This window comes from Hemiscyllium ocellatum, chromosome 20 (genome assembly GCF_020745735.1).
Source record: "Hemiscyllium ocellatum isolate sHemOce1 chromosome 20, sHemOce1.pat.X.cur, whole genome shotgun sequence".
Taxonomy (NCBI): Eukaryota; Metazoa; Chordata; class Chondrichthyes; order Orectolobiformes; family Hemiscylliidae; genus Hemiscyllium; species Hemiscyllium ocellatum.
Window position 1 is genome coordinate 53,760,573 of NC_083420.1, and position 23,127 is coordinate 53,783,699.

A 23,127-nucleotide genomic window follows, 5' to 3' on the forward strand; every position below is an offset into this window, starting at 1 on the left:
CAGAATGACCGATATTGCTGAATAAGTCTCTCTTAATAGCACTATGGATGACAGCTTCCAACTTGTCCAATTTTCCATACTCTAAGAGGTATAGCTTTGTTGGAAAAGCTTGGAATTGGATGCAGCTAATTCTAGAGAACAAGCCTTCAGTACTATTTTCGGAGTTCTGACAGGCCTGTATTCTTGGTAGTATCCAATTCTTTCAGCCATTTCTTCCTATTATCTGCAGTTGATTTTGCCTGAAGACTAGCATCTGTGAAGCTGAGATCTCTAGTAGGTGGCTAAGATGGCACCTCGAGCTGAAGTTGGTTGTAAATGTTTCAGCCTTTGTTTTTGCACTAACATGTCAGGTTTTCCCATCATTGAGGAGCTTCCTCCTCCTCCTACACTGAGTTGGTTAATTGCTCATCACCATTCACAACTAATTGTGGCAAGACTGTAGAACTATATTCTGATCCACTGATTGTGTAATTGCTTGCCTGACATATCACTTTTGCTATTTGCTTTTTGGCGTGCATGTAGTCCAGTGTTGTAACTTCACCAAGATGACAACTCATTTTTAGTTATGGCGCTGCTCCTGGCATGACTTCCTGCACCCTTCACTGAACCAGGGTTGATTCCCTGGCGTGATGGTTTGACAGAACAGGACTGAGACAGGCTGGACTGAGATTCCAGATATTTTACTTTATAAATTTTAGTGATCACAACAAACAAAAGGTAATTTGAATAAAGCATCTTGCCTGGATGTTCCCTAATCCCACGCTCTATTATTTCTGCAATGTATTTCAAAGCAGGTGCATACTGTTTCATGCTGTAATAACAGAGGGCAATGTTGTAGGTCAAATCTGAAAGAAACACAGTGACATATTTAAACAAAATCAGAATACATCGCAAAGTTGCAAGCTGTGGCCTGTTTTAAACATGGTAGCTATCTAATCCAATACAACCAAAATTAACAGAGCAAAGTGCTTGGGAGTTTGCTTGGTGTAGGAGAAAGTGAGGACTCCAGATACTGGAGAGTCAGAGCCAAAAAATGTGGTGCTGGAAAAGCACAGCTGGTCAGGCAGCATCCGAGGAGCAGGAGAGTCGACGTTTTGGGCATAAGCTCTTCATCCATTGAGTTTGATTAGTGTGGCAATTTAAAAGTTTAATCTTTTTTAAGGATTAAATCTCTCTTTAACAGTAATTTCTTTCAAATGCTTTCTGTATATCGTATATAAATCTATATAGAGACAGAATTTTTAAAGTATAGAATCCACACAGCGCAAAAGGCAGCCATTCGGTCCATCAAATCTGCACTGACCATTTGAAGCACATCCCACCCAGACACATCCCATCACCGTAACCCTACACATTTTTTATCTCAACAATGGCTAATCCACCTAGCCTGAACATTTCCCTCGATACTACAGGATACTTTAGCATGAACAATCCACCTAATCTGCATATCTTTGGCCCATTTTTAGGATTTCAATCTCTTTGAGCTAAATTGAAAAACTAAAGTTTCTCTCAGCTTTGTTAGGAATTGGATTCAAAAGCAACTTGGGGCAGGTGGGAATGTGGACTTCAAAGTACAAAACAGATCTTATTGAATAGTGGAGGCGGCCCAAGGACCCGTATGACCAGCGGCTTCTTATTTTCATAAGGAAAGATCACATAAAAATTCTGGATTAAAATCAAAGCTTAAAAGATTCAAACCAACAGACTGAATATTATACTCTGGCATGCTGTGAATTTCAGCCACTTGAGAGTTAGAATAAGAATGTTTGCATTTTACAAGTAGTACTTTTTTAAAATAAAGTAAATCGAAACTAATTTCCTTTACTTTAAAGAGTAAACAGAAAGTATCTAAACCAAAGCTGCTCAATTACCAGAATTCACAACATTGTGCAGGATTATTTAATGATAAGTTGGAAATAGATATAGTGACCATATAGAAAATGGAGCTTAGAATGTTAACTAAAATGGCTGAAGCACATTGGCTATATTGCCCAGCATCCTGAGCGAACAAATTGCTAATACAGCAACTTGCACAGGCTGGGTAAACATGTCCAATCCCACAGATCTGAGAATGACATAGTACCAGCACTAGGTCAAAGGGCAGCCATCAGAGGAGTACTGGTGCCTTACGGTCTAGCTGTAACACAGTAATGAGGTTTGAATGTTTACATTTAAAGAGCATCTCTGAGATTTGACTGTTGCCTTGAAGAGTTAGAAAAATAATGGGAGTTAATGTCTGACTTTAAAGATAGTGTTAATATCTTAACCAGATGGGTGCTGGTGTCTGTGTGTTAAGATTTAGAGCATTCTTTGATGTGTAAGCTTACAATTAAGTATACTTTGATTAATATACTTTGCGATAGCTTAATGACACGGGACTCTGTATTGCGTGAGAAGTTATGTATAAATGTAACAACTTTCCCTATCAACGGTGAGAGAATCCACTCTTTAGTACCCAGTGTGGTCTAAGTGGCTTTTCTCTCCCAAGCCTTGTTAGTATATTCATATACTGACAGTCTTGAATAAAAACAGTACTGTTGAAGTGTATTAATTAAGTGGTGGTTCTCTGTTCTTGGACAGGCGTTCACAGAAAGCCAGGTAACGTGGCTGAGCTTTCACATTTTGGTGGCAGCGGTGGGATCCCAACGGAAGGCGGCTCCTGGTGACGGTTGAACAGGACACGGTCTTGCTGTGGCAAGGTGGACACGGGCCCAACTAGGACGTGAGTATACGACTAGTGTCTCCCCAAGTCAGGGGCCGACCTGGATCCAACTCACCGCAGCAGGAGCTGCTACCGGACGGGATCGAGAACGAACCAGTGAACAGCTTTTTAAAGGGACCACCACAAAAGCACTGGGAGTGCTATAGAAGGTAGGCAAAAGAAAGGCGCTGGGAGCGCGGTAAGAAGTAAGAATAGTTAGATACGTACGTGTGTGTGAGTGGGTTTAAAGTCCCTTGAGCAGGATCTCATAAAAGCAACACTCACAAAAGGTTAGGGAAAGTTTAGGGAATATTATGGGACAGTTTATGGATAAATGTGAGGATCCGGGATCATTAATTGTAACAGTCTGCGTAGAATAACCTGAGGATGCACAGTCACTCAGGAAATTGTCAGGATGGCTAACAGAAAAATTGGGACCTGATGAATGGCCTGCAGGAGGTACGTGGAAATTGGAGATTGTAAAAAGAGCTACGGAGTTAGTATGGAAAAAGGGAACGGGGGAAAGAAGGGTAAGAAAATTATGGCTAAACTAAGAGATGCATGCTTTAAAAAGAAAGAGGAAGCTAAACAACAACACGAGCAGAAGGTTTACAACAGTTGGTTACATAATGCTACAAAAAGGGGGTTAAGTGTCACTAAGGATGGGCTTCCTTTGACCCTCCATGAGCTCAAGGTTGCATGTGCAAATTTTGATGAAAATATTAATAAGAACAAACGGTTGGCCAACCAAGCGGTGGAGACGGCATTGTCAGACCTGAGGCTGGGTGCAGGATGGGAGGATAAGGGAATTAGTTCTAGGAATGTGGAATCTCCTCCCCAACCCCCTCCATCGGGTACAGCACCCCAGGAGGCACGTAGTGAAAGGAGTTTTACCCCAAGCACAGGTAAAAAAGGATATCGGCCTCCACCACAGTGTGAACCTGAACAGCAATTGCCCTACCCTTGGACAGAGGAGGCTGACGATGACAGTTCAGAGATAGAGGAACCCTTAGGTCACATGTTCCCTATGCGTACTGTTCCTAACCCTCAAGCGGGACGGGTAAGAGTCCCCGCCCAGCCGAACGCTGTCCCTCCTGTAGCTGCGATTCTTCACCCTCCTACCCTAGAAATTTTTACGCCATGGAAACCGCAGGAAATTTTGGCACTGACTATGAATCTCCCTGACAAAGATAAGGATCCACAAAAATGGTGTGAATCAGTTGAAAGCATTTGGCAGGCTTACGGGGCAGTGGGAGAAGATATCTGGAATTTTTTGAGGGTTGTGTTTATTGGCTTGAAGTGGACAAAATTTTTAGAAATATTAAATATGCCCCCTGGTGCCAACAGTTGGACTGCCTTTACAGCACAACACCCGAATCAACAACAACAGGAGCAGGAAATTAAAGAAGCAATGTGGCAGGTCCTCAGAAAACCGGTTGACTTAGCAAAAATTATTGATTTAAAACCAAAAAAGGGGGAGGGTGCTGAGGAATACCTACAGAGGTTTAATGAAACTTATGGCACATATTCTGGGGACCCTCTTTTCCCTTTGGGAGCGGGGGCTGTCTCACAACAGTATAATAGTCTCTTGCTGAACACTTTGCCTAAACCTACACAAGATAGATGGAAAACTAACAACTTAAATTGGATCAATTCCTCACAGGGGGATACAGCTAGGGCAATTAAAGCATTATGGGGCGAGGGTGACGGTCCTAAGGCCGAAAAACCTATTAAATCTGAATTTGTTGTACGGGAAAGTGATCAAAATACCATGGCCCCCTTGCGGCAACCTCCCACCCCTACCCAGCAGACACAGCAGCAAGGGCTGTGGAGATTACCCGGTCCCCAGCTGCAGTCTGACAATAGAGGCTATCAGCTGGAACCGGATTTTTATGTCCCAGGCTGGCAAAATCAAAAGGGCGAGTTTCACGCGATGCAGCACCCAAATGGTCTAGCTAGGGGTGGTCCTTACTCATTAGGTCCCCCTGACTGGCGTGGCCAGCCAATCTCTGGAACTCCCAATCTCTGGAACTCGGGTTACCCCGGTCAGCCCCAGACATTTCGGGCCACGAATAACTTTAAAGGGAAGGGTTGTTTTAACTGTGGAAATCCTAGCCATTGGAAACAAGATTGCCCTGAACAGCCACGAGGTCGAGGTAGCAGAGGAGGAAGGGGCCGGGGTGCTCAAGGCACCCCCAGAGGTGGCTTTGGCGGCCAAAATCCGTTTAGTAATATACTACCACCCCCACCACCCCCACAACAGTGGTATGATGAGATGCTGCCTGTCTTTTCTCACAATGCCATTCCAGAGCCCATTGTGACCCTGTTAATTGAAGGTACCCCTGAACACTTTTTGGTTGACACAGGAGCATGCGCATCTTCACTAGCAGGGACCCACTATCCTTGTGGTAACAAGATTCAACGTTTGCTGGGGTTTGAGGGCAAGTTTGTGCCTTATCAAATTACTAAACCATTGAAAGTTAGCTGGGAAAATGACGAATGGGAGCATGAATTTGTAATTAACCCCCACATTGGTATCAACATCCTAGGACGAGATATTCTTGGTGGTCTTGGCGTGAACATCAAGTGCACCCCAGAAGAGATTCGCTTGACACAGAAAGGCCAGTACTCCGTCCGCATTCCAGCACGCTTTTGGGCACTTTTCCCTGACTCTGACAGTGACACCCAGACCCCTTTTCGCTACCCTCCTCATGTAACGCTCTGTTACGATAAGTCAGGAGTTGACCAGAAAAAGGAGGAAAAGTTTGAATCCTTGCCAGGCAATCAGTATATATTTACACGATTGGCTAAAGTTAATGGGAAACAGGGTACGGCTTGGTACGTTTGGGTGCCACCAGAACTGTGGGACCAAGAGCCCGGTATTGCCCCACATCAAACTATCTTAGCTCATAAGGGATATGTAGCAAAGGACTTAGGACCCATGGTAGCACAGGCTGTAGCCTTGTCAGATCCGAATGTAATGGGATATCAGGACTTAGGAGACGGCCTTTCCATCGTCTACCTTAACCATCCCGAACCAGTATTGTCCACGCTACGGCAGCATGAAGGTGGTTACAGCCAGGTCGAAATTGACCCTGCGGTCTGGGCCACCAACAAGTACTGTGTGGGTTTGGCGAAGGGAGTTGCCCCTGTCAGTGTCATGTTAAGGCCAGGAGCACGGATCCCCAGTATTAAGCAGTATCCTATCAAGAGTCAAGCTGTGGCCCCTCTACGTGGCTTGATTGATCACCTACTGGCTCAGGGAGTTCTGATCGAGTGTCAATCACAAGCAAATACCCCTATCCTTCCCGTAGCTAAACCAGGTAAACCTGGCGAGTATCGCTTAGTTCAGGATCTCCGAGAAATTAACAAAATCATGGTGCCCTTGCACCCTATCGTTCCTAATCCTGCTACCATACTTGCGGCAATCCCTCCAGAGGTGTGTGTGTTCTCCTTGATAGATCTACAAAATGCCTATTTTGCTATTCCCCTAGCCCCTGACAGCCAATATTTGTTTGCCTTTACCTTTTTGGGCAAGCAATATACATGGACGAGACTACCACAGGGATTCTGTGATTCCCCTACAATATTTTCTCAGATCCTCCAAAGGCAACTAGATCAGATCCATTTGCCTTGTCAATCTACCCTGGTGCAATACGTGGACGACCTTTTACTTGCCAGTCCTGATGCCCTGTCGAATGAAAAGGATACTAAGCATCTTCTCAACAAGCTGGCCGAGTTAGGTTATGTAGCTAATTATGACAAGGTTGTCATTGGCCAACGTAAAATTAAATTCCTGGGGGTAGAAATTTCAGCGCATGAGCGTAGGTTGGCCCCGGATAGAATTGGTCCGAATGTCAATTCTCCGGCCCCTACCACGGCTAAGCAGATGAGACGGTTTTTGGGATTAGTTAACTTCTGCAGACAATGGATTCCTAACATTGCCTCCTTAGTAAAGGTTCTCACTCCCTTTACCACTGAGCGACAGCCCTTCACTCTATCCGAAGCTGCACTTGAGACATTTAACCAGTTGAAGCAGGCGCTAATCAATGCTCCTGCTTTAGGGAGACCCCTCTATGATAGGCCTTTTCAGCTTTTCGTGGCCACTACCTCGGGCTGCGCGGTTGCGGTTTTGACGCAGGACCATGGAGGTTCCCGTAGACCGGTGGCATATTTTTCTACTAAGTTGGATTCTGTGATTAGTGGTCAGCCTCATTGTATTCAACAACTGGCTGCTACGTATTTGATGGTGTTGGCTGCAGCAAACACAACGCTCCAACAACCGGTCACTGTTTTTAGTCCTCATGCAGTAGTTTCTATGTTGGGCCAAATGCAGACGCAACACCTGACATCTGCCCGTCAGTCTCGCTATGAAATCTTCCTTTTAGGGAACCCCTTGTTGACTTTCAAATATTGTGCAAGTATTAACCCGGCAACTTTTATGTCTGACATCCCTGCTGAGACTCCTGTCCCCGTTCACGATTGCGCCAACAAAATCATGCTAGACACTAGGCCCAGATTTGACTTGACTGACCGCCCCTTCCCACATCCTGATGTCACTTTGTTCGTGGATGGTAGCTCCTCTGTAAACAAGAATGGAGAAAGGGTGGCTGGATATGGTATAGTGGATGCGGGGGGTAGGATTGTGGAGCAGCATCGCCTCATACCCGCAGTACCCGCTCAGAAAGCTGAATTAATTGCATTAACTAGGGCATGTGAGCTAGCCTCCGGACTTACAGCTAATATTTATACTGACTCTAGATATGCCTTCGGGGTTGCCCATGATTTTGGGACACTATGGGAAAATCGAGGTTTTCTCACCTCATCTGGGACCCCTATCGTACACAGGGAGGAAGTCATTAATTTGTTACAGGCCATTCAAAGTCCTCGCGAATTGGCCATTATTAAATGTTCCGCGCAATCTGCCTGAACAGATCCGGTTTCTATGGGAAATAAACAGGCAGATGAAGTTGCTAAACAGGCTACGGAGCTCCCTGGCTCCTTAATGATGGTTCAGAGGAAATCTATTAGGGCCTCAGTTCCTGACAAGCAGCCTCCCTCCACCGCTGATATTGTTGCTTTACAGGGGGACGCCCCTGACAATGTACTTCATGAATGGACTGATCTGGGATGTTTCAAGGACGTTGACGGTCTTTGGAAAACCCCAGCAGGCCAGGTGTGTATGACTGATGTTTTGGCCGTCTGGGTGGTTGATGTTGTCCATCACTTAACACACTGTGGGGCTAGACAAACTGCAGACTTAGTCTGGGAATCTTGGTGGCATCCCAGTGTTCTGCAATTGGCTAGAGCACAAACTAAAAAATGCTTGACATGCATGCAGCATAACCCCGGCAAGGGGGTCCCCTGTGAACAGGGTAGAACCCCGCTGCCTGAAGGCCCCTTCGATACGTTGCAAATGGATTTCATTGAGCTACCCAGAACGGCCAAGTGTAAATATGTTTTAGTTATTGTAGATGTTTTTAGTAAATGGATTGAGGCTTATCCTGCAGCCGATAACAAGGCTGACACTGTTGTTAAGACTTTACTCAAGGAGATTATTCCTAGATTTGGTGTGCCGCGGACACTCAGTTCCGATAACGGCCCTCATTTTGTGGCCCTTGTTAGTCAAGAACTTTGTAAAGTTCTTAATATCAAGCAGCAGTTCCACTGTGCTTACCACCCTCAGAGCGCGGGAGTGGTGGAACGTGCTAATCAGACCTTGAAATCTAAATTGGCCAAACTGTCAGCTGACAATGGTCTCTCGTGGCTCCAAAATTTGCCCATTGCCTTGTTTCAACTCCGGGTGTCCCTGGCAGGAGCCCACCGTCTTTCCCCCGCCGAGATTTTGTATGGGCGGCCCCTCCGCACTCCCTTTAGCTCTGACTTCTCTGATTCTCCTGTTGACATACATCAGATGTCAGATGGGATGATCTCCTATGTTTTATCCTTAACTGATGCCTTACGCATGAACCATGCGATGGTTAAAGCTGCCAGGCCTTTGCGGTCGGATTTGTCGTTGCCCCCAAACATCCGACCTGGCACCTTTGTATTGATCAAAAACTTTGCCAGAAAGCACGGCCTGGAACCCCGGTGGGAGGGCCCTTTTCAAGTCCTCCTTACCACCCCTACTGCTGTTAAGGTTGAGGGTCGTAAAGCCTGGATCAGCCTACACCATTGCAAGCTTATTGGGGAGGAATGAGAATAAGGGGCAGCTACTGCTGTATGTATTTTCTCTTCCCTTGACGTAGGTGCACCTAAGGAAGGAAGACTGAAGAAAAGTGAAACGATGAAACCTATCCTCTTTCTCTTTGGCCTCTGCCTAACAGCGACACGGACATCAATGCAGACCAGTAACACCACCAGCGGTGCACCCCCTATTCTCCAAGGGCCTACAAGCAACTCTAGTGCAGCCACCGCGGAGACGTGGATAAAAACAGGCACCCCCGCGATGACTTCACACTCTACAGATGTTACTACAAAAATGACTAATGGTTTTGTGAGTATGGCACCACGTATTGCTTCTGATGGCCCCAATGGTACAGTAATAGTCCCGAGGGATCTCGTGAGTACTATGAGTGACAATATGACTATTAGCACCCCCCTAATGAGTTTATCACTGCCCAGAGTGATAGGTACCCAGTCTAATAATATAAGTGAACCAAGTCAGACCCTAGCTACCCCTTGCAACCTCATCAGGGATTGGTGGGTATGGAGACAGGAGTATAGCATAACGCTGAATAACACAGGCCCCACGAGAATAGTTCAGGTCAGAGTGAATGCCACGTGTGATCGTCATGGCCCAGGTAACAGTGGGTTTAACCAGACAATTTGTCCCTTGGTCGGTTTTCCTGACTACTCTAAGGCCACTTCTAATTATAGCAGCATAGTCGTCCAAAATATTGCCTGGTCACAGGATTGCGTACAGCATTTGCAAAACCTAACAGGACTTCAACAGTGGTGCCCTGGATATAATATTACAACTCTGGATGCTAGGACAGAATGTCCCAGTAATATAACAATTCATAATACTGGCATCTGCCAGGAAGTAATGTATGTATGCCTACGAGGAAATGGCACCAAATCCGAGGATACCTATACTTACTTAAATGATACACGCACGTGCTGCCATGCCTTTGTGAATAATACTGCAGCGGACCCTAGAGACTATTTGTTCAACTTTCCCGGTTACTTAAAATTAAAAAAATCTCGTCCGCACACTGCACCGTTTTCTTAAGACCCACCGAAAGAAAAGAAGCAATTTACCGGAAGCAACGAGCCTTACCGGCAACATCTTTACTGGCTTCCTTGAAAAAGTAAAAACTCATCTTGACAATCAGACTGATGAAGGAAAGAATACCAAAGTAGTATGTGTCCCAGGCCCACACTCGGTAGGGTCCGGATTCCTCATGATGGCGGCCCCTACTGGTCAGGATGAATTATGCAGTCTTACCTACAGGCGTACCCAACAAACCCCAAAAATTATTCCCTATAGAGACATTTCTGACCAATACCCGATCCAGTATGGTTACCTCAGGCGTTGCTATGACACCTGGCAAGTGGTACCAAAAGGTTTTGTAGTAGCGGTAGTGCCAGAATTTAAATGGTGCATTCATAGTGATACAGGAAAACACGCCATGGGAGACTTAGAAGACAGTAGATGCCAGGTAATAATATCTCATGATCAAACCAGGTCAGACCCCTTTGGGGGCCTCCCGGAGGACGATTGGGACCTTTGTGTTAATGAAAAGACTCGTCCCGACGCCCCTACAAGCCGCATGGGTGCTGCCCTCTTCCACGCTAAACACTGTATTACGCCTGCACTTAACGGGACATTTTGGTTATGCAATCACACAGCCTATGAATACCTACCTATTAACTTTAAGGGCACCTGTGCGCTGATATACCACCTCCCAGCATTCCGGTTATTGAATTCAACCCCAGAGGTTAACAGCGAATGGAAGAAGTGGCATGATCTTAATTCAAATTACAAACCTCATGCTCGAGGCAGGAGAGATCTGTTCCACCAACAGACATTTTGGAGCAGATTCTTTGGCGCCCTTCTGCCCAATTATGGGGTCATGCAAGCCCTGGACCAGATTCGTGATCTCAGTCACGAGCTTGAGGAAATGGCTAAGGCCACTGCTGATGCCCTGGGTCATTTGGAACACGAGCAGACTGCCCTGCGAATGATGACCTTACAGAATAGGATGGCTTTAGATTATCTCTTAGCAAGCCAAAGGGGAGCATGTGCAGTTATTGGCCCGGAGTGTTGTACCTATATTGAGGATGAGAGCTCGGCTGTATATAATGATACTTCACTAATTAGCGATGTTGCCACTAAAGCATATGATCTGGACCACACAGACTCAAAGGAGACCTGTGCCTGGTGGAACCTACTGTGTCAGCTGTTGGGATGGCTAAAGTCTATTGGGCTGGACATTCTCTCCATTCTGGCCATCATTCTTGGCATTTGTATTAGTATTCGAATCGCTTGGGCCCTTATTAAGAGAAGTTGTCAAACTTGTCCCGCACGACGCCGATGTAAAAAGGAGACAAGCCCAATATGGAAAAAGGAGGAAGGATTGACACCTACACTTTTGACTGATGGCAATTTAGATGTAGAAACAGAAAAAGAGTTTGCTCGACTTCAACGTATTAATATCTGAAGGTTATCATGAAATGATAAAAAGGGAGGAATGATAAGTTGGAAATAGATATAGTGACCATATAGAAAATGGAGCTTAGAATGTTAACTAAAATGGCTGAAGCACATTGGCTATATTGCCCAGCAACTTGCACAGGCTGGGTAAACATGTCCAATCCCACAGATCTGAGAATGACATAGTACCAGCACTAGGTCAAAGGGCAGCCATCAGAGGAGTACTGGTGCCTTACGGTCTAGCTGTAACACAGTAATGAGGTTTGAATGTTTACATTTAAAGAGCATCTCTGAGATTTGACTGTTGCCTTGAAGAGTTAGAAAAATAATGGGAGTTAATGTCTGACTTTAAAGATAGTGTTAATATCTTAACCAGATGGGTGCTGGTGTCTGTGTGTTAAGATTTAGAGCATTCTTTGATGTGTAAGCTTACAATTAAGTATACTTTGATTAATATACTTTGCGATAGCTTAATGACACGGGACTCTGTATTGCGTGAGAAGTTATGTATAAATGTAACAACTTTCCCTATCAACGGTGAGAGAATCCACTCTTTAGTACCCAGTGTGGTCTAAGTGGCTTTTCTCTCCCAAGCCTTGTTAGTATATTCATATACTGATAGTCTTGAATAAAAACAGAACTGTTGAAGTGTATTAATTAAGTGGTGGTTCTCTGTTCTTGGACAGGCGTTCACAGAAAGCCAGGTAACGTGGCTGAGCTTTCACATTAACATTGGAAGAAATAGAAAAAAAGAAAAACCGAGAAAAGAATCAGTCATCAGAAGTCACAGCATTAAGGTGACTGAAGAAAGTCAGAGGTAACATGAGGAAATATTATTCTTTTAAGCTATAAGTTGGTGCATTTAGAATGTACTGCCTGAAAAGTTATGGAAGAGATTCACCAAAATATCTGAAAAGGAATTGGGGAAATACTCAAAGGGAAAAGACACAAGATCAAGAGGAAAGAGGTTAGGGATTAACTGAATAACCCTACTTTAGACTGAATGCAAAGCTTCTGTGCTGTATCATTCCATGAGACTCAAAACAAAAGCGTTGTAAGGACTTCAAAATAATTCACAAAACAAAAGCTTTACAAATACTCAGTCAACCATCAACTTTTGCACTTCGAACAGTTTACCTGGTTTGTAGCCCACAATCTGCATAGCTGTGGTAAATTTCTTGCAGGCCTCTTCATAGTGTCCTTCCTTGTAGAGCAGACATCCTAGGTTAATCTCAGTGTCTGGATCATCAGTAGTCTGCTGCTCCACAAGACTCTATAAAAATACATTCAGTTACAACGCATTCAACAAATATAAAAGAAAATGTCTTTTAGAAGTGACAATTCAGGAATTATGAATAATTGAGTAAACTGCAACTTCTTTCTCATCAAAATAAGGAATAATCTGTTTCATCAACAGAATTGAACTTTACTCTTTTAATATAGCGTCAACCAAAAGTTACATAGCACTAAAAGAGAAACAGTCTGTTTGATTGGGCAGTTAGGAGATGAAGAGCTTGTCCTCCACTTGAGCAAGTGATTCAGGACAATGTGTTTACCTATTTCCATGATTTCTTACTTCAACCACCTAATCCATTCTGAATACAAAAGCAATACATTGCAGATGCTGCAAGTGCAAAAACAGAAAATGTTAGAAATAATCAGAAACTTGGGTGAGAGAAACAGTGATGACGTGTATTTTTTGTTATTTTTTAAAATATAGAAACTCACCACCAAACTATCCGATCAACAAACAACACAGCCTACAATAACAAAAATACCAAAATGTGTAAATCAGAATAGAGTCAATGGAGAAAAATGCACTCAGCCCCCTGGTGCTCACCTCCCTACAGAGTTTCTGAGGGTACTGGTGGACACCCCATGTTCCTTCTTTAAGGATTTCCAGGCATGGACATAACTGTAGATAAGAGCCAAGAACTCAGTTTTTTGTTACATTAACCAAATTACAAAAACTCAGCTCATTTTCCTACACTGAAACACCCAACACCAAATCACCAGATAACTAACTATCAAATAACAAATACTGCCCACTGGGGGATGGGGGAGGGGACTAAATCAAAATGGAATTTATGGGGGAAATAATGCATCCCATAGTGGACTCCACAGCATTACAGAATAAGAACTCAGTTCTTTGTTTAAATAGATTCCCACCAATCACAGAGTCTGCCTCTGACAAGCAAGGCTTGTAACTGGTTTGTTTAATTAGTAAAGAACTCAGCTCTCTTGTTTTGCGTCAGAACTAAGCTCTTATAAGATATTGTTAATCGACTTGCTCAGAGATGTTTTTACCCATCTTTAGTGGGATGGCAAGCCAGGTATCCTGGCTCAGAGGTAAGGACCTATTTTCTGATTGAACCATTCATAGTTGTTATTACACATTTGAAGCAAATCGGACTTGAACCCAAGTATCTTGGCCCAGAGGTAGCGACACTACCACTGCACCGCAGGAACCCTATAGTGGAATTACTACTTTGCTATCAGTACACAAATGTCATCTGCTCTCAATCAACTCTGGAGCTGTACTGTTTGAGCCTCAAATGGACCTGTTTTCTAACTCTGACAGCAAGTCCTTACGCCTCTTGACCTTACTCTCCTTCTCTAAAATACTTGATGAAACTTTTCACCATCTGACCTCAAATCACCTTAATCTGTAACTGCTAACCCCATTTGAAATCCTCATTCACTAAATGATACCAAACAAAGTCACATAATCCCAAACAAATGACAAAAACAGTACAAACTAAAAACCAGAATGTTATTTGTCACTATAAGTTAAGTCAGTCTATCACAATGGGACATCAAAAGCTACTAATGAATCTGCTATTCTGAGACAGCCAGGCATCTGTGTAAGTGAGAACTCTGGAGATGAAAACTGGAATTTCAAGAGGGATTTGTCTGCCTGAAAGGTATTCCTTGTTTCATTACAAGGATATATAATGCACTTGTGTTTTGCTTGAGTGTTTTTTATAGCAAGGCAGTAGGGGAAATAAGTGCAGGAAATGCTCCCCCAAGAGTCACAGTGACAACTTATGCAGACATGGCTGGTTTTATAAGTGCCTTTATGAAGCATCTTGCGCTATTTAATCACACAAGTCACACTATATAAACATTGTTGGGAAACAGCTGGATTTGAAAACGTGTTGCTGGTTAAAGTGCAGCAGGTCAGGCAGCATCCAAGGAACAGGAAATTCGATGTTTCGGGCATCAGCCCTTCATCAGGATTCCTGATGAAGGGCTTATGCCCGAAACGTCGAATTTCCTGTTCCTTGGATGCTGCCTGACCTGCTGCGCTTTAACCAGCAACACATTTTCAGCTCTGATCTCCAGCATCTGCAGACCTCACTTTTTCCTCAAACAGCTGGATTTACCTATTTAATCGTTTAATTAGTCCATGTTTGTCAACTCCTTTGCAAATGACTTCTTTTTATGTGAAAACACTTTTAAAGTAGGTCTTCCAGTACCTGTGTGCCTAAGAAAATTTGTCCAAATATTCCAGTTTTTAGTAGCTAAGTGGCCAGCTTTGCAGTTGAAGCCTGAGCCATTCAAATGAAATCTTAAGTCAAACACAACATAAGTTATACCTTGCAAGGCAGAACTAAAAATTCTACAAGGTAAACACTGATTTGGAAGATTCCACCCAGGAAACCTATATTACGAGCACTTGAATGGCAACTCTAGCCCTATGTCTTTAATATGTAAAAGAAAATCCCATGACATGTTATGAACAGATATAATGAGATAAGATTCTGAATCAGCAAGAGGTGAGGAGGGTTGACCAATAACTACATCAAAGAGGAAGGTTTTGAGAAGATTTTCAAGGTGAACAGAGAGAGGTGCAGGAGCAGGAGCTCTCCCAGCAAGATATAATCAGGAAAAAGGATATTTTGGGAAGGAAAACAGAACAGAGGAAGACTGCAGAAACTGATTAGGACATAAAAATGTAATCATCTTCTAATGAAGTACCTGAGAATGCAGATTAATTGCTTGTTGGTTATTGTAGATTTCTTGTGGTTTAATGTGGGCAATACTTAAACTTCTAACACAATCACAGTGTGTAAGATAAATTTACAATGTACAGTTTAGATACATGATCAAGTTAAATTTCTAGATTTGCTTTAAACAGCGAGCATTTTGAAAGTAAAGTGGAATGAATCTATCCTTACTTTTGCTCCTGAAAGGTCTTCTTCTCCATATTTAATTGCAGCTTGTAATTTCAACACCTGGTTAAGAAATCAGGATTCTTTATTTATCACCGTAAGTTTCTTTAGAAAATCAGCTTTGCATTGTAAACTTTTAATGATTAATGATACCAAAAACAGTTCGGCATGCAGTTTACACTTGGTTGAGCTGTATTTTTCAAGCACTTCTGAAGTCTCAAGACCGGGCAAAAAGATGCAGATTTCAGGCACAAATCAAGGTTCTGCAACAAACTTGATTTGTGCCTGAAATCTGCATCTGCTTCATTCACTTTCTTGCATGCTTCTGAGGAGGGTCTAATAATTAATTTGGTTCTTTTGTGCAAGCTTAGTACATATTTTTCTTTAACTAGAGAAACTGGTACTACTTTACCTAGCAAATTTTCAAAGCAATTTTCAAGAAGCTAAAACCAAGTTACTGCCAAGAGCTAGAGTGGCATCAGCTTATTTTTGCGATTGACGACTTATAAGCTATAATAATCAAACGCACAAAGGAACATATTTTAAAGCAAAGTTACATTTCAGGATCATAGAATCCCTATAGTGTGGAAACACGACCTTTGGCCCAATAAGTCCACATCGACCCTCTGAAGAGTAACCCAGCCAGACCCATTCCCCCACCCTATTACTCTACATTTACCCCTAACCCACCTAACCTACACATCCCTGCACACTACGGGCAAGTTAGCATGTCCAATTCACCTAACTTGCACATCTTTGGATTGTGGGAGGAAACCGGAGCACACAGAGGTAACCCACGCAGAAACAGGGAGAATGTGCAAACTCCACACACAGTCGCCAGAGGCTGGAATTGAACCCGGTTCCCTGGCACTGTGAGGCAACAGTGCTACTCATTGAGCCACTGTACCATGAAATTTTGCCAAATTTCAGATTTTAAATCAACCTATTCAGGGATGTTATTATGAAACTCTAGGTAAGATGGGACTTGAACCCAGGCCTCCTAGCTCAGAAGTAGGGTCACTACTACTCTGCCATAAAAACCTACTTTTTTTTTTAAGTAGCAGAGCCCAATTTTATTGGTTCCTGGTAGAATGTGTGACAGGTGATATGCGATTGAATTTGAGGGGAAACTGAAGAGAAAACAAAATATTTTGCAAATTGTTTTGCACCTCAATTGCCAATTGAACCCAAAATGGAGACCCTCCACCACTGATCTTAAAAATTCTGAGGCTTACTTCTAATGGATAATTTTTGCTTAGTTTGAAAGTAGTGAAATTATTTGAGGAAAAGGGAGACAAAGGTGCAAAGAAAAGCAATAGCCATTTTTTTATGCATTGCAATTTCTGAATCTTCAATTAAATTTCCAGGCTTCTGTTTTGGTTAACTTTTTATTTTTAAAAAAATCACTTTTTCAGCCCAAAGACTGAATGACAATGTGAGTTACTTTAAAAATTTCCTACTTAGACAAAGTAATTACATTAAAATATGCAAACATATAACAATCATTCTGGGGCTGTTGTGGTGCAGTGGCAGTGTCCTTACTACTGGGAGAGGTGATTCAAGTCCTCTCTGTCTCAGAGGTATTTCATAACATTTAGGAATAGGTGATTAAAAATAATTCATAACAATATTGTGGTACCAAAAACAGAAACACTAAATCAGCAGGTAACAGTAGTGGTGAGCAGGATATTAAAGAATAGAAAATTCTTAATTAAAATAATATCAAAATCAAAAATTGCTACATTACAGGCACTGAAGTACATGTAAATATTCTTCAAATAAATGTATTTCTTCAAGAACCCACAGCATGTTTGCACTGGATATTAAAACTGTACAAGAGAGCTTCCTTAAAATAAAAAGTAAATATATTCTGCAAATCCGAGTGGAATCATTCTGGAGTATAAATACACCAATATTGGAAAGAAAAACAAAATCAAATTCAATTGGAGTTATATTAACTCCATGTTATTGCTCCAAAAATTACATTCTCAAACAATTAGAATGACCATTCTTCTCGCCTTTTTTGTCAAGGATTCTTCACTCAGAACTGTGAGTATCAAATAGTTAAGTTTTACCTCATCAGTTGGTAAAAGCATAAGATAGAGAATTATAGAACAAAGTTGTTCTTCAGAGGAGCGTAACTTATGATGATGATATATTTTTAATATATAGTTAACTACTCCAAAACAGATAACTACAAGATAATACTATTTCACAAATTTCCCTTTGAATCAGGCAAAATACAGATTTGAATATCCCAATAAAATAGTGACTTTCTTAGAAGTGCAAGGTCTAAACATATAGCATGATGTATGTCTAATCTTACCTTCGTTTGGTAAGCTGGGTTATCTATGAGAAATGTTGCTTTCATAGCCTCTGTATACAAGCATGCCTTGTAAAGGGATTGTGCATGATAGAGTTTGTAGTCATCCACTTCTGGATGAATCTGTACCAATTGTTCATAGCAATCTGCAGCATTGGAAAAATCTTGCATCTGAAAGTAGCAGTAGCCCAGTAGAGAGAGTGCTGCCCGGGACTGAAAACAATTCATATGTAATTTTTTTTACATATAAAAAGGAAACAAAAGAGCATACCAATATTTAACAATAATAACAATAAGTTTGTACAAACAAACTATTTTATTTGAACAATATATTTTCAAACACTGACGGCCAATACATATGCATTTAGTTGTAATGTTGTAATATAAGCTCAATGAACTGAGCATCAAGATACTGATTCTGAAGACAGTCACATTAGACTCGAAACGATAATCCTATTTCACTCTCCACAGGGACTGTAAGACCTGCTGCATTTCTCCAGCACATTCCGTTTTTATTTCTAGCATTTGCAGTATTTCGTTCTTATTCATTGATCTATCATTGACTGATTTAGTAAAACAAGCTTGTGCTGTGTTTTTGTACCATGGTTACACAAGTTAAAGACCAAGCAACAAACCTATGCAAAAAAAACCATTTAATTTCTCTGCAAAAACAGCTGATATAGACAGAATTCAAATATGCAATATATCAAACTTTTGTAAAATCTTCCAGCCCAGAAAAAAGCCATTTGGCCTGTCATGTCCCTGCAGGCTATTTAAAACAGCAGTCATGCCAAGTCTCACAACCCTGTTTTTTTTATCCATATTATCTTAAGTTTGACATCTCTAAGTAGCTATCCAACTCCACTTTAAAATGATTTGTGACGTCAGCTTTTGCTGCCTTCTCACTGAGAAGATTTTAGATTCCGACAACTGAGTGCAAGAAATTCTAGACTCCCCTCTGGATCTTCTGACAATGATTTCAAAGTAATGCTAGTAGCAATTGACCTACTCACCAGAGAAAATTCCTTTACCCATCTAGCCTACCAAAATATATGAACAACTTAAAAAACTTTATTGGTAACTTCAGTAAGGCGCTCGACAAGGTTCCCCATGTGAGACTGATTAGCAAGGTTAGATCTCATGGAATACAGGGAGAACTAGCCATTTGGATACAGAACTGGCTCAAAGATAGAAAACAGAGGGTGGTGGTGGAGGGTTGCTTTTCAGTGGAGTGCCACAAGGATAGGTGCTGGGTCCTATACTTTTTGTCATTTATATAAATGATTTGGATGCGAGCATAAGAGGTACAGTTAGTAAGTTTGCAGATGACTCCAAAATTGGAGGTGTAGTGAATAGCAAAGAGGGTTACTTCAGATTACAACAGGATCTTGACTAGATGGGCCAATGGGCTGAGAAGTGGCAGATGGAGTTTAATTCAGATAAATGCAAGGTGCTGCATTTTGGGAAAGCAAATCTAAGCAGGACTTATACACTTAATGGTAAGGTCCTAGGGAGTGTTGCTGAACAAAGAGACCTCGGAGTGCAGGTTCATAGCTCCTTGAATGTGGAGTCACAGGTAGATAGGATAGTGAAGAAGACTTTTGGTATGCTTTCCTTTATTGGTCAAAGTATCGAGTACAGGAGTTGGGAAGTCATGTTGTGGCTGTACAGGACATTGGTTAGGCCACTGTTGGAATATTGCGTGCAATTCTGGTCTCTTTCCTATTGGAAAGATGTTGTGAAACTTGAAAGGGTTCAGAAAGGATTTACAAGGATGTTGCCAGGGTTGGAGGATTTGAGCTACAGGGAGAGGCTGAACAAGCTGGGGCTGTTTTCCCTGGAGCGTCGGAGGCTGATGGGTGACCTTACAGAGGTTTACAAGATTATGAGGGGCATGGATAGTGTAAATAGACAAAGTCTTTTTCCTAGGGTTGGGGAGTCCAGAACTAGAAGGCATAGGTTTAGTGTGAGAGGGGAAAGATATAAAAGAGACCTACGGGGCAACTTTTTCATACAGAGGGTGATACATGTATGGAATGAGCTGCCAGAGGAAGTGGTGGAGGCTGGTACAATTGCAACATTTAAGAGGCATTTGGATGGGTATATGTATAGGAAGGGTTTGGAGGGATATGGGCCGGGTGCTGGCAGGTGGGACTAGATTAGGTTGGGATATCTGGTCGGCATGGATGGGTTGGACCGAAGGGTCTGTTTCCATGCTGTACATCTCCATGACTATAACTTCTTAACTTAACTGTTATGAAGAGAACAGTCTTAGTTTTTCACCCCACTACAACTTCTGGTAAACTTCCTTAGGACTTTTGTCTTTGTATATATTTGTATAACAAACAGATTAATAAAATTACAAACTATTGACAACTAACGTCAAAGCTTCTGGATCTTTCAGCCACAATGTTGAACTCAGATGTTCTGCATCATTGCAAATGGATAGCAAAGAGTCTCACCAAGGTTATCGCATTATCAGAAATTTATTTTCAATATTTGTAATGTTCAATTTTCTTCAAATTAGATGCACATTGTTATTATTTATAAATAAATATAACCATCATGAACTAAAACAAAAATACAAACTGCAACTTACTTTTGAATGTTTCTGAAGTTCATTATTGAGTATATGAATGGCTTCTCCATATCTCCCATCTCGAATCTGAAAAATTAAAAGATACTATTAGAGATATCAGCAGTGGAAATACTTGCTATTGTAAGCAGATACAGAACAAGCCACTGCCTAAGAGCATTTCAGATGACATATCAATTATAAATTAAAAATGATTGTTTGTTCGCAATGATTTTCTGCAACAACTGGAGAACAATTTAGTGCTTTTTAACAAACAAATAGAAAACATAACTTCTATTTTCTTCCATAAAAGCATTTTCATCTCAATACTTCACCCATAGGAGACATGAGTCTGGACAACATAAGCATAATTTCAAAATTAGTTCCAGCTAATGAATACATGTTTCAAATAAAATGTTACTGATAACTGTAAAATGAGCACTAAGAAAGGAAGTTAGAAAGGCAAATTACTTCAGAAAAGTGTTTGCAAAGTAGAATTTCAGATTAGAAAAAGAAAAAGAGAGACAAATAAAAATAAAATCACAGTATAACTGGAGAGAACATGGAATAAACATTTAAAAACACATACAAATACTATTTCATTATCAAAAAATCATAGTGCATAGAAGGAACCATTCACCTCATTCTGTAGCGGGCTATCTATTGGCAAAAGTGCCAATTGGTCAAACTTCCTTTCTCGCTTACCCTGGCCCTTTAAATATTATTTTCTAATTACAAATCCAATTCCTTTCTAAAAGTAACTATTCAATCTGCTCCTAACATACTTACAGGCAGTGCATTACAGAGAAATAAATTTCCTCATCTCCTCCCTGGTATTTTTATTAATTATATTATTTGTTTCTCTGCTTACCGAGTGTTCTGCTGGTGAAAATATTTCCAGCTACTCTCTCAAAATAATCACTTTGAATATCTACATAATTTCTTCTTAACCTTCTTTGTTCTAAGGAGAACAATTCAGTTTTCCAGCTTCTCCAAATAACTGAAAGCGTTCATCCCAGGTACCATCTCCATCAGCTTCAGCACTGAACCCAAAGTCTTGCTGAGAATGTGTATCGAGTATAAGCAGGTAGCGAAAGAGTTAAGTTCTGAGTTTGTGATACAAGAGATTCAGCTGAGCATGACTCAGATCAGATAAGAACTTAGAATTAACAATTAACAAGGGGGTGATGAAGGCAAAGGTAATGGGTCAACAAGGTGGAAAGCATTTATTACGTAGAGCCATTTAACAAGATGAGGTAGCAATCAGTATGTAATGTCAGTTAACAAGGTGAAAAATATTCATCGGGTGAAGCCAGTTAACAAGGTTAAGAAAATTCCTGTGTAACAGCAGATTGATGTTCACTGATTGTAATGGTCACCCAATCAATATGTATGTTGCCTTATTTGGATGATCCTCCCTGTAAAATGACCATATAATTGATTAAGAAACTACTATTCCAGAGAAGACTGAGAACTCGTATGTCTGTGCATATGGGTGATCATTCTCTCTCCCTCCAGGAAAGATGAAGGAGGTAAAACTGCACTGTGTCTGTAAGTGTTTTGCTTTGAATGGGGAGGGGGAAACAACATTGCTATATTCTTTCTAAAATGGTAGATTGGGCATAATATCCTAAGTTAGATTGTACATACAATTTTTCTACTCAGTGCATAAAACCATACACCTTTTTAACAGCTTCTGAGTCTGTTGTGCTTTCTTCAAGGATTTCTCTTTGTAACACCTGGATCTCCATGCCTGAATCCTGTTTAAGTTTTATATAATTTACTTTAAGTTGCCTCTCATCATCTTTCCTTCCAAAATGTCTTAATTCAGGTTTTTTTTTACTTAACCTTGCCTGCCATGTGTTTGTTCCCTTCACTGTTCAATCCTGAAGTCGGCTACATTTCCAGCTACTGTGTTTTCAGAGAAAAAAAAATTCAAGGAATGTGGGCATGGCTTGATAGACCAGTACTTATTGCCCATCTCTAATTACTAGAGAGTAGTTAAGAGTCATCCAAGTTGTTGTTCAACTGGTCACAGACCAGACAAGGTAATGGTGACAGATTTCCTTCCCTTAAAGACATTAATGAACTAGATAGGCTTTGACAGTGATTGCTGTAAGGCTAGTTTTTTATTGAATTAGGATTTCACTACTGCCATGTTAGGATATGAACCCCTGCTAATAGAACATTTGCCTGTGTAGTAGTTCAATGACATTACCCCTGCCTCCTTGCAAACTTTGAATTTGTTACCCATATCCTCAAGTCCACATTAAATGAGCAGTGCTCTTAAAATCAGGGGAATACCGTTGTATGCTCTCTTCCAATCTGAAAAGTATGCTTTTTTTCAATACTTTGCACTTTTTTTTTGCCTCTGCCAATTTCAGTTATGTTGCCTTTGTCCTTTTAAATGTAAAGGGTTCAACTTTGCTGTTTCTTGGCACTTTAGCAAATACCTTTTTGAAAGCACCACACCAACGGCACCACTTTCATCAGTCCCTTTCATTATTCAAGTGAGGAACTCAAATTGATTTAGGCACAATCTGGCTTTAAAAATCCACAACCATTGAAATTAGAGGAAATTTCATGCAACTGAAAAAGGCAATTTGACCAATCCTAATCCATGCTGGTTGAAGGAGCGGTACCCAGACCAATCCTGCACTAGGTCGATATTCCTGCACATCAAATGGAATTTTG

The 23,127-nt window shown here is 41.4% G+C and overlaps 1 protein-coding gene across 2 annotated transcripts in view; it reads right to left on the reverse strand.

Annotated features, from left to right (window-relative positions):
• The window catches only part of ift70 (intraflagellar transport 70), an 80,005-nt gene that overhangs the window by 51,563 nt on the left and 5,315 nt on the right, over window positions 1-23,127 (reverse strand). The window contains exons 2-6 of one of the 2 annotated variants that reach the window (XM_060840366.1): window positions 20,458-20,523; window positions 17,862-18,071; window positions 15,542-15,598; window positions 12,498-12,633; window positions 741-845 (exon numbers count right to left, since the gene is read on the reverse strand). In XM_060840366.1, coding sequence (XP_060696349.1) covers window positions 741-845; window positions 12,498-12,633; window positions 15,542-15,598; window positions 17,862-18,071; window positions 20,458-20,523 — 574 coding nt within the window. The remainder of the gene's footprint in view (window positions 1-740; window positions 846-12,497; window positions 12,634-15,541; window positions 15,599-17,861; window positions 18,072-20,457; window positions 20,524-23,127) is intronic. The other variant, XM_060840367.1, reaches the window with a different exon arrangement.